Source organism: Prunus avium, chromosome 1 (genome assembly GCF_965620075.1).
Source record: "Prunus avium chromosome 1, drPruAviu1.hap1.1, whole genome shotgun sequence".
Taxonomy (NCBI): Eukaryota; Viridiplantae; Streptophyta; class Magnoliopsida; order Rosales; family Rosaceae; genus Prunus; species Prunus avium.
Genome location: NC_142284.1, coordinates 11562864 through 11575263, shown reverse-complemented (window position 1 = coordinate 11575263; position 12400 = coordinate 11562864). Strand labels below are relative to the sequence as shown.

At 36.3% G+C, this 12400-nt stretch overlaps 2 protein-coding genes across 8 annotated transcripts; one reads left to right on the top strand and one right to left on the bottom strand.

Annotated features, from left to right (window-relative positions):
• Positions 1–1636: 1636 nt before the first annotated feature.
• Positions 1637–2357, top strand: LOC148297318 (rapid alkalinization factor-like). Its single transcript, XM_088247181.1, has one exon. The coding sequence runs from the start codon at positions 1688–1690 to the stop codon at positions 2060–2062; it is 375 nt and encodes a 124-aa protein (XP_088103307.1). The 5' UTR covers positions 1637–1687; the 3' UTR covers positions 2063–2357.
• Positions 2358–3517: 1160 nt separating this feature from the next.
• On the bottom strand, positions 3518–11977 carry LOC110754780 (heat shock factor-binding protein-like). 7 transcript variants are annotated; one of them, XM_088245748.1, is made up of 12 exons: positions 11707–11977; positions 11384–11530; positions 9140–9524; positions 8831–8891; positions 8388–8465; positions 8170–8295; positions 6847–8058; positions 6574–6713; positions 4848–4901; positions 4413–4436; positions 4296–4338; positions 3518–3932 (listed from the first exon to the last, which is right to left on the bottom strand). In XM_088245748.1, the coding sequence occupies exons 8-12, from the start codon at positions 6607–6609 to the stop codon at positions 3784–3786; spliced, it is 306 nt and encodes a 101-aa protein (XP_088101874.1). In that variant the 5' UTR covers positions 6610–6713; positions 6847–8058; positions 8170–8295; positions 8388–8465; positions 8831–8891; positions 9140–9524; positions 11384–11530; positions 11707–11977; the 3' UTR covers positions 3518–3783. The 7 variants fall into 7 exon arrangements, with proteins under 7 accessions (XP_088101874.1, XP_088101883.1, XP_088101888.1 ...); XM_088245757.1 differs by having other exon boundaries at positions 7527–8058; XM_088245762.1 differs by having other exon boundaries at positions 7585–8058.
• Between the last annotated feature and the right edge of the window lie 423 nt (positions 11978–12400).

Genomic DNA, 12400 nt, shown 5'->3' with positions numbered 1-12400 from the left:
TTTTAATTATGGTTTATTTTGTGTGTTGTTTGCAATAAATGAAGGTTTGTTTTAATTAATATTTGTTGTGATGTTGATGTGCAAATATTTTTAATAAATAGTCATATTATTTCATGCTTTTTTTATTGGAAAGTAGTAGAAAAATGTGAGTGGAAAGTAAAAAATATTGGAAGGAGAAGAGTTTGTATGAAGATTTGGTGTGGAAAGTGAATAAAATTGTTATGTATTTATTGGGAAAACATCCATAATTTTTTGGTTTTTTTTATATAAAAATTTAAATTTTTTTCGATTTTTTTGAATATTTTTTTGGCTCACTGACGTCAACATAACATCACGCTGACGTCAGCACCTTCGGGCTGAAGCCCAGGCAGGATTTGCCTGTGGGCTTGCCCAGGTTGGTGGGACCAGGGCTTGCCTGGGCTTCTTCTCTCGCGCTGGGCTTGACTGGGGGGCCTCCTGCCCGGTTTGATGCTAACGCTGGACATGCTCTTATGGATATTGAATTTGTCACACCAGCCCAACACCCAGCCCAAGTGCATAGGTATCATGGGTCTACTAGACTCTAGGCCCAGTTAGGAAGAGTTGCAATTTAGAACTTATTTTTAAGCTTGGCATATAGTTTGCAGTTGTAGAAGTTGCTTAGTTAGATTGTGTTGGAGATTCCAAGTCAGTAAATTTTGGTTTGCAAGTTTGTTGAGATTGAGTCGTTGGTTCAATATTGTATATGGTTGTGGGATTAAATATTCTCCCTTCTTCTAGATTGCTCAAATCAATCTCAAGCATCTAGATTTATGAGTTCTCCAACAACCCTAATACACTAACTCAAGTGGGTGAGAGAGAGAGATCGCATTTACAAGTTCAAGCTTTAAATTATCAACTTTTTTTTCAAGGCTGCGATTGCTATATTTATACAGATGCTTTTATGATGGAATAATGCACACATAATAATTATCCTAACGAGACTAGTCACAACTAGATATCAAATTCATATAAATATACATATCGTCTTTGCAGCCACTTGAGTTTAACTTGAGAGTATATCCAACCAAGTGGAGACTACTATCACAAGATATCATATTTGCATTTATATATATGAGCCGAACATAAGACATCTTCCTATTAAATGGAGGCAATTACCATTATTTAACCACGTAATCGATTACTAAATTCATGTGATCAAAATATAAGATATGGAGCACAAGAAATTACTCAACAAAATATAAAATAATGAGCATTAGGTTACTTCATATTGAAGATGGAAGTTGGAGGTTTTATCTCTTACCAAATGGCATTATCAACTGCCACCTTCTTCTCATTCCTTCATTGTCACATTGGTTGGCCACTAACTGGCTTTTAATGTTTAAATTCCATCACGATTGCGATGCTCTTGTTTGTGTTTTTTTGTATTTAACTTTTAATTTTTAATTTTAATAAATTAGGACAAAAGTCCCAATTTCAATTAAAATGTACAAAATGAAGTCAAAAAGCGTGATTAGTGGATGTCTATAAAGTCTTTGACATTCTTAAATTTGAAGCAAAATCAGTCATGTAAAGGTCAAGTGGCATGTCCCCGTAAATACTTCCCCAAACCAGTGGCATTTCCAAACCAACGGTCACTTATAATCCCAAACCCACCCCACAAACCATTTCCTCTCAAAAACAAAATTCAGATTGGAAAACCCCCAAAATGGGAAGCTCTAGCTCAAGAACACCGCCACTCTTTGCCTTCATCTTCATCTGCGCAATCTTGGCCGCTCATTTAGTACATGCTTCATCTGCAGCCGTCGATTTCAGTGGAGGCCACCAGCTGGGCCAGCTGAGCTGGGTCTCCACGAGATCAGCGGGAGGACTGATAGCTGAGGACGAGGATTTGGAGCTGCCGATGGAGTCGGAGATCAGCCGGCGCATCTTAGCCACGAACCGGTACATCAGCTACGGTGCGCTGAGGAGGAACACTGTCCCCTGCTCGCGACGTGGCGCGTCCTACTACAACTGCCGACCTGGAGCTCAGGCAAATCCCTACTCTCGCGGCTGTAGCGCCATAACTCGCTGCAGGCACTAATTTGTTTTTATTTTATTTTATTTGTTTAATTTTTACCCTCCCTTTTTCTGTTATTATTTAAAAAAAAAAAAAGTTTATATTATTTATGGGGTTATCTTATTGTGTGTTATATACTTGATGAGATTTTAATAATGGTTAGACAAAATTATTGACGTGTCATATTGTAATGTTAAAATACCAAATTTGCTACTCTCTTTTTATTTTTTTATTTTTTTATTTGGTTGAATTGTGGATGGATGTGCTTGTAATATTAGCATTATTGTCATATATAATTTTGGGTATGATTTCTTTTTCATTTTGTATTATTTAATTTTCATTACGGAAAGGGATTCGAACTTACAAGTTTTTTCTTAATATTGGATTAAGAAAATTAGAGAAAATAATATTTGTGGGCTGTTGATAAATAAAAAAACATATATGGGGGGCTGAGCTAAATTCCAGAAACCGCGTGTGTGTATTGGGTTGGAAAGGTGCTTTGCTAGCTGTGAGCTTTTGAGGCAATGAGCAAATAATGACTGAGATTTGATTTCGAGGCATCTGTATCCTTGCAGTATACAACTGTCTTTGCTATAGTGCAAACAAGGACAACAACACGTAGATGTAGATGATTTTTGTTTTGGCTATGGATTTTTTTCTTCTTCTATTTTTGGGGGGGTGTCGGCTGTGAGATTGAAATCATGAGAAATTGCCACTTTTGGCTGGATATTTATTAAACAAATTTTTATTTTCAGGAAAATGTTATTATATTGTCCTATGAAAAATAAGGTAAACCTTACCAAAATAAATTTTACGTGCTCACGTGCAACTGACGCTTCCGTGTTTCAAATCAAAATTGTTATTCTCAAAAAAATCATGCATATGATGGTTGTGTCATTCCTCTGAAAGCAATGGAAATAGCCATACACACACGCACGCGCACAAAGAAAATAAAAATGGAACTTCTTGTTGGCCAACGGTCAATTCCAGCGCATTCTCATTGGCATTTTCAAAATATGAAAAGATGTTTTGAAATTATGGAATCTTATTATATTGCCTTCCACAATTAAAAGCAAATTCCACACCACATGCAGTAAAGCACTCGTCGGCGGTCGAAATGAGTGAATGTGTGAGGTCTCTCTCTCTCTCTCTCTCACACACCATTATGTTATGGGCATCTTTTAGGCCTTTTGTGAGAGACAAATCTAATCGACACCTCATATGTCTCTGTCGTATTAGCCATCTATAAACCCACCCATATGAATCATAAAAATCAACATTTAGAATCACAGGACCACAATCAATAGTTCTGGACGGCCACAAATTTGCAAGCTTTCTTTTTATTTTTCCTAGCAAATTATTTTATTTCGATTTTCCCTGATTATGTGCTATAAAATAAGAAACTTCATCAATAATTATAATGTAGAAAATGGGTTGTCAGGCAATCACACACACCTGTAAAGATGCATTACGAAAATATGAATGAGGGAGAGCAATTCTATCTCTGAAAATGAACCAGGAATTCAGCATATTTGAATACAGATAATCCATCCAAGGGCTTCCTACATTTCTGTTACAAAATGAGAATTAAAACTTGGCCTTGTCTTACAAATCCATGGAGCATTGATCCGATCCAAGATACTGTGTATAGTATGATTTCCATTTCAAATGAAAGAGTAAAAATAAACACTCAAAAGCCGGGCAGTAGACACACTATTTGATTAAAGCAACACAGCATGCCGTGGCTACTCGTTGGTTGAATCATCAGCTGACTTGGGTTCGATATTTGACTTCGAAGGGGCTGAAGGAGATGGTGAGCCCTCGACTCCCATCTCGGTTCTGAGATCATTGATGCTCTGCTCCAACTCATCGATCCTATTGCCCATCTCATCGAGTGCATCATGGTGGTCAAGGAAACAAGTAACAACATAATTCAAATCAATGAGATCAATTAAGTTTCTATATTTGAGCAACACCTAATAATAATAGTTTCATATCTATCTCCATTGCAGCCCTTTGAAAAGAAATTCAAAATCTCCAACATAGAATAAGTCAAATGTGATTAAAGAAAGAAAAAAAAAACATATGTCAAATGAACATGCTTCACTACTGAAAGAACAACTGCTAGCACGGGCCAATTCAAAAAATTTGTTTTCTAATATGTAATCATAAAACTAGCTAAAGATAAGTCATAAAACTAATGTAAAATAAATATGTATATCAATTTGTAATTGGCAAGCAAAACAACAAAGGATATTCTTTGTGATGATGGAGTCAGACATTGTCTGGAACCTGGATTGCTGCAAAATTAAAAAACATAAGCCATACAATCCATTGAACAGAGTCAGTCATCACAAACACATAACAAACTCACCATCTGTTGAAGAAGATTTTGTACCTGCAAAAACCAAAACAGAGATTGAGCAAAGGCAAATGGAGTGACAAATTATCACATACACATTTAAATCAAACTACCTAGTATATCCCTGAATAAAGTAAACGCCAATGATTGATTAACCAATAAAATACCTACATTTGGGAATAGTGGCAAACCAACGAATTCATCAACATTAACTAATTGATAACCTCTTCATCGTTCAGTTCTAAATATTTTTTCACCCTCATTTTGAACGGTTTCATTGCCCAACATGGTTATATATAAAATTGTTTTCTCCAGACTACTAGACACAAATAGGGCCACACAGTCATTAATCTTTACATGCATAACACTCATCCACATGCCCATGTAGAAGTAGTACAATTAATTTATAATGAACAAAATAAGAAAGATAGTTGAACTGGAACTCACAAAAGCTGTCATATCAGCAGTGCTCTGTTTCGGGTCATCTGTGTCATGTCCATCCTGCCAAAAAAATGATGAGATACTTCACCAAAATGTCATCAACAGTATCACTATCAGTACATGCTACGGTGCTGAATTAGGCTAAATATAGTCAGTTCATATGAAAGGAAAGTTAACAGAAAGAAACCATTCTCAGTTGATAATGTGAAGGGGGTGTAGTTTAACTGACTTCTTTTTGGACCCCCAAAGGCAACAAAGGCCTGCACAATTTGGGCTCTAGCTTGTAGCCAACCCTTGCCCCACTACCTACCTTAAGAAGACATCTCCAGGGAAATCTCTGGATATGTCACTGACATGTTATGTTATTGATTTTAAAAAAAAAAGAAGAAACTAGCCTATGTCTTGTCCCAAGCACTCAGTTCATGTTATGTAATATTATTCATCGTTCATCCGACAAGTTATGAATGTGCCCTTGACTTCTAATGTAACAAAAGGAAGATAAGCCTAACTCCACCAGTGTGTATTCCAAAAATACCAAAGACACATGTTCAAAAAACTCCATCAACCAACAAGCATACAACATTCGTGTATTGAAACTCCCACAAATACTGTCATACATATATGATTGTTTTTAATCAAAACATGGTCAAGTACTTGCTTCACAGTTTTCCAGTCCTTACATTACATGTCAAGTTTCCATAAAAAACATGCATTAGTTTCCCCATACACATATATGCATTGTACATAAGTTGGTGAAATCGGTATTGACTTTTTCAGGATGATCATCACGTATTTCACACCCTTCTAGTTCATCCAGCCTTTACCAGGTTCCCCTTCTTAAAGTAGTCGAAGAAATGTATTCAAGAAACTACCAAGTTTCTCTCATTACTTTTTCCACCATTTTACAAGTATTCATGCAATTACAATTGAGTGCAAATCCGACAAGCTAATGAGATTAACACAAACCCTAAATATTCCAGCCAGAAGACCTATTAGGTTCCTAAAACTAAGCACTATGAGATTGTTCTAATGCAGCAATATAATAGCACACCATAAACATATGCCAACTTGATGTTTGATGAACTGTTAGAGGGAAGATGAAAGTACTCCAATTCCATTACATACAGCTATGAACATACTAGAGAAAATGATGTACGCATTGGTGCATTACAAAAGAGGGAAGAAAAAAGAGAGGAGGAATTGTAACTCCCCAAGTCCATCAACAGGCTATTTCTTCAAACACATAAAGGGATTATTAAAGCTTGTGGGGAGTTACGAGGGGCAACAAGCAAGGGTTTAAAAGGCTGAGCGAGTTATTGGGTTCATTATAAAGTTGCCCAGAAGATTAATAGGCCTACCCAAGTGAAGTGATGAAGGACGTACGGAATGAAATGGAAGCTCATATGTAATAACTAGAAGCCTCCACCATATCATCAACATCCCTACCCAACAAGAATAAAGCAATAGGTTTTCAAATGGATAATCAACAGCATTCACTGTACGTAATGCGCAAAAAGACATGGCCTAAACCCTAGCAAGATTGCGAGGAGTCAAAGTAGACAAGGAAGGAAGATGAAGGAAAGCAAAGAGGAAGGAAGAGAATAGCTGCTAGCTAGCTAGGAAACCTCGAGGAAGAGGAAGAGTAAACAAAATATGAGGTTTTGAGATCATCAGATCGTAATGCTAATATGAATGAAAATGCCTAGACTTTGAACGTTAATCAATACAATACCTTTCTCTTTGATATGTTAGCAGTTAAATAACACATAACCGTCGTCACTTCCACTGAGGCCACTTGGTTGTGTCTGTGGATCCTTTCCTAAAATTTGAAAAACCAGAAGTATCTGCAGCATCATGCCATATCATTTCTATCTGGAGGAAACAAACGAGAATAGTAGTTGGACGTTAATTATATTAGAAGAAAAGGAAAGGAAAGATGCTGTGAGTTCATGTGTTTAGGATTCAAAATACAACACAAAGAAAGTAATAACAGAGAAAAACATACATCTCCAACAATCACTGTCACTTTCCTTGACATTCATTATAAATTCTTCATGAGTATTGGACCAACAGAAAGAAAGATGTCAATTATTCGAAAACAGATACAGAAAGAAAGATGTCAATTATTTGAAAACAGATACAATGAGGCATTGGCATTGTAATCAATTTGGAGAACATTCAATGATGTAGGATGTGACTGACTGCAGATTATAGCAGTAATTTGATGATACCAAATGTGTGGGTGAGATAAAAATATCAAATCATTGCAAAACTTCCACAAATATCAAATCAAACCACAACTTAGCGGCAGCATGTACATACCAAATTGTGGCACATCTCATTTCAGCTCATAAATCGTCAAACAACGTGCATATCTGGCAATGTGATACTAATTTACGTGAATGACAACATTGATGCTACAGAAAAGTTTTTTGCTAAGTTGTGTCTAGTGTGCAAGTCACTAACTAATGAGATTAAGGATCCAGTTAATTTGAGTATCATGAACTACAAAGCTCTAAGGATATGCCCAGCACAATTTGCAATTAGCAATACAAACTGAGGGATTAAAGTAACTAATTAAAATCTTAAAAACAGAAAGAATAATTAATAAAAAAACATACAATATGCTCATTCAAATTGCATAGTCATCACATCACTGGTAACTGAATTTTACACCACACTCACACAGCATAATGAAGGTTTTTCTATTCTAAATCTCTAACTCTTCAATGTACATCATCACCTTTCTGTGGCCATTTCAGCACATCTGAATTCTAGTCTCTTACTCAAGAAAAAAGGGAAGAAAAAACATTAGTTCTGCAATGAGATAACTAATCACAAATAACAATTAGGGGCCTCAACTTTCACCATGGTAACAATCCTGTTCAGCTGTCACATTTCTCCTGCTTACTGTTAGCAGTAATTTTGGGCTTGTAATATGCCAAAACTACAGAATTAAAGAAACTGCATGTATGCTGGTCGATCGATCAGCCAGCAGCAACTGCATCAGCCCTTGGACTCGCATCCAGGAGTTGATGCAGCTTAGCCCCCGAGTTTTTTTCATACATGTCACCCTCTTTCTCAGCATCCCTCGCAATGGAACTAGAGTTATTAACTCTCGACAGTGGGTTCTCAGTACTAATAGGTTGGACCTCTTATCATCAATGTTCATCATAATCTCTTCCATTCGTCCTACGTGTGTATTTTTCAGTTTATCCTAGTATGTTGAGACAAAGGGTAAGTTAGCCAAAAATAAATGAGGTAGAAATTTTTATCAATCTCCGAGGAAAGAAATTTTTAGGAAATAGCATGTAGAATATGGATGTACCATTAATGTAGCATTTTCTAGCTTCAGTGTGCTAGAATTCTCAGTCAATTGACTTATTTCAGATTTAAGTGCCACATTCTCCGCGGATAAGGCGTCGACTTTTCGTGCAAGTTCCTCAGTCTCAGCCTGGAAGGAAGAAGCATTAGCTTCATATCTCCATTCATGAACACATACTAAAAGAAAAATATTGGACCATGGAACCTTCACAACTTTCATACCTGCTTCCTCAACCTGGACCTTCTAGCAGATTCTCGATTAGACTGTTTCCTCCTCTCCCTTTTTAGCTCCCGTTCATTCTGTGAATCATAACGAAACCACCACAAAGTACATTCAGTGATGTGAAACTTCGATGGAGTGTGAGAAACAAAGACAAATCCAAAAATAACCGAGTAACATATGCAGACAGTACACATTCATATCATATAAATTGAAAGGATGAACCAATATTTTGCAAAAGCACAAAATTTTATTAACATCCCAACAAACCCAAAGGATAAAAACAGATAATCAAATCAATTATGAAATAGATAATTACAGACAGAATATGCACGTATAAAGAAGACATGCAACAATCAATCGTGGTTGTCATCAAAGATTTGAATACAGTCAAAGAATAAAAACTAAAATTAATAGAGAAAATTGAACCTGATTTGAAGCTTACCAATATGTTGTGATATATAAATACCTCAGCTCTTATATAGCGTTAGGGATTACCCAAGAACCTGAAATCAAATTAACCAAATAAATGAAACTAATTTAACGAAATAAATGAGCCCAAATTCATACAAAGGACAAAAAATCTCCCAGCCAACAAACAAATTCTTCAGAAACACTTCGATTCAAAACGCCATCTTTGTACCAAAATCTCCAGTTTTTAGCGTTTCGCTTTCACTCTGTCATCAAATCCAGACCCAAAAACAGATTGTATGTGCAAGGAAGAATAAAAGGCGAGCTCGGTCTCTAAGATTACCAAGATTGTTGCGCCAATTGATGCTTGTTATCGTGTCCAACCTCAAGATATTGCCTCAGCCGCTGGATCTGGTTATCGAAGAAATTTGCAGTGGAGATGGCAATGGAGGGGGTTTGGGAATTTGGAAGGGTTTTGGAGGAGGAGGAGGCTTTGATGGGTTCGGAAGGAAAAGAAACATAAAGTTGTTATTAGGGAAATGTTCGACTCCAGATGAACATCGAAGAAGCAACCCGGCTCTCCAATCCTTGCCCCTGAAGCTGTCAAACCAGCCAGTTGCAACCCAACCAAGCGCCTCTGAAGAACAGGCGCTAGGTTAGATTGGAATGAGGGAGGGCAAAACGCGCAAAACACAAAGGGATCAGCCAAGGGAAAATGCGTGATTTTACTGTGCGAGGAAAGAAAATGAGTTAGCTAGCTCAACAGTTAAAAACAGGGATATTCTCGTAAATTCACTGTGCTCAAGAACAGTGTCTAGTTGCATTGAGCTTTAGTATATATATAAATAGAAAGGTTACTACAACAACCATTGCTGTGTGAGAATGTCTTAGAGACTCCAAAGTTACTACAACAACGTTTGGTTGACTCATGATTCCACAATGCTGATTTGTATATTGGCTATGATATTTGGTAGCAATATTGAGCTAGAAAATAATATAAATGTCATACAGCAAAAAAATAATATAATAATCAGTGTAAAGCTGCCATAGTGGACTCCCTAGTCTTCTTATATACTCAGTCAATCCGAGAGTAGATTCTATAAATTATTGAAAGATCTTAGAGTTAGCAAATTCTGACCACATGATAGTTGTTGAAGTTTCTTAATGGACCATACTTCTTCTCTGGGGCTCAGTCACATTTCATTACAAAGTATGTTCATGAATTTTACGGAAGGTTTAATCATTACAACAAAGCTCAACAATCAACAAAGCTCAATAACCCAAAACACTCAACACATTCAACAACAAAGAGAGATCGAACTCATATTGTCTTATTTCAACCAATTAATATATCTAAGAACCCAAGATGCATATTAAATATATTTTCACGTTGAATACTAAGTAATTAGGTGATGATTAGGTGATCCCTCATCGCTGGAAGATTACCAGGTCTTACAGACAATGAAATCAAGAACTTCTGGAAAATTAATTTGAGTAAGAGAGTTCCAGAGGCAAGACCACGTCGCATCAAGATTAATGCTAAAAATGATGGCGCTGATGAAGGTGGTAATTGTACTGCTAAAGATGATCAGGTTCAGGTGATTCAAAGTAAAACATAAATTGCACAAAGGCAGCTGCCATGATGCGAAGACTTGCACAAAAATAAACCTAAGAACGCAAAATTCCAACTATGTGGTCCATATGAATTTAAGGTTACACTTTCTAACAAACCATTCATATTTCCACAAAGATCAAAATTCCATACATACACAACAGTCCTCTACAGAAGCATTTTTATTGAATTTATACCTACTTTATACCGTTATGGCCTCCCAGAAAAATGGGTTCAGTGTCAATAACAGGAAGAAAACACACTTACTCGCCAACATCCACCAAAAACTAAGGGATCTCAATAGAAACAGATATTAAGTTAAGGGCTTTATATGAAGAAATCTTATAAGTAATTGAAAAAAAAAACTCTATACAGATACTATTCTCCTCTATTTTTCTCTCTCCATCAGTCTTAAAACACTCAAAACATTCAACAACATGCTCAGATGTTTCAATCCATTGCTCTATCCTAAAATTAACCTCAACAAAACACCCAAAAGATTCAACAATATACTCATATTAGAGGGTTTAGGGTTAGAAAGCTCATTTTTTTTATTATCAAACAACATAATTGATAAACCCAAATAACATGATTATTAACTCATAGATTGACAAGAACCCCAGAATAATAAAAAAGAAAAAGGACAATGAATGAAAACCAAATTCAATAGAGGTTAAGATAAAATCATTCCCAATTTCTATTTTGTCAAAACCTGATTAATCTTCACTTCTCTTTTCCTTGTGTTTTATCATTAATTTTTTTTCTCCATATTTAGGATACAGCAACCAAAAGCAGATAAAAAAAAAGGATTTTTTTTTTTTTTTTTAAAGCATGCTTGGTCTTTGCTTTCCAGTGTTTTATCGGCAACCAAAACAGAAATTAGGAATGATTTCCATTTCTAAGATTTCTCCAGAGAGCAAAGTCATTGAATCGACAATTGATTAAAAAAATTAATAGTAAGAACGATGGAAATACCTGAGCTAATCTGTGAGATTCAATCCCCTTCCTGATAGGACCCAGGGGAGTCGGAAAGTGAGCACCTTGGAAATACCTTAGCTCACCAATATGTTGTGATATATAAATACCTTAGCTCTTATATAGCATTAGGGATTACCCAAGAACCTGAAATCAAATTAACCAAATAAATGAGCCCAAATTCGTAAAAATAAATCAAAAATACCCTAAAGATGGGACATGCTGACACCAACGCTCTACAAAGGATGAAAAATCTACCAGCCAACAAACAAATTCATGAGATGAAGACCAAAATATCTGTTAAAAAGTTGACGGATGCATACCTGAAGACAAATGATGCGAAAATTCGCAAGCAATAAAGATGGAAGACGTATGAGACGAAGGCTGTAGAAACGAAGACAAATCTCTATCTCAACCAAAGACAAATCCATGAGACGAAGACCAAAAGGGCAGCGCCGCCTCCCTAAATGAAAATCAACGGCCCCCCACGCATGCAGAATAGTGAACGTAGATCTTCCATGGCTGCCCCCCAAACAGCCCAACCAGCTGGTTCGAACTGGACGCCTTCTCTGAGCAAACGAATCGTTCACAACGGAAGAGATACGAATGGGAAAGGGCAAATAGGGAAGAGAAGGAAAGGTTTAGTGGAGGGTATTTTCGCCAATTTACTGCGATGAGGATGCAATAAAATGGGAGACAACAGTAAAATGAGGGGCATTTTAGTAATTATACTGTGCTTAAGAACAGTGTCTGGTTGGATTTAGCTGTAGTATATATATAATTTTAGGATATGCTCGTTGCTATTGGTAGAGTTTATTGCAAATTTGAGTAGTTGATCATTATTTGTTTTGAATTTCAAATTGATAGGCCAGTGTTGATGTAGAACAGGCATCCTGCATCAAGTGTTTTCCCTTCATTTATATCAAATTGTCAAATTTTACAATTGTTATGATTTGAAATTAACTTGTTCAAAAGACAAGACGTGTTCTTGCTCCCTTAAATTCTTGGTCCCTATGT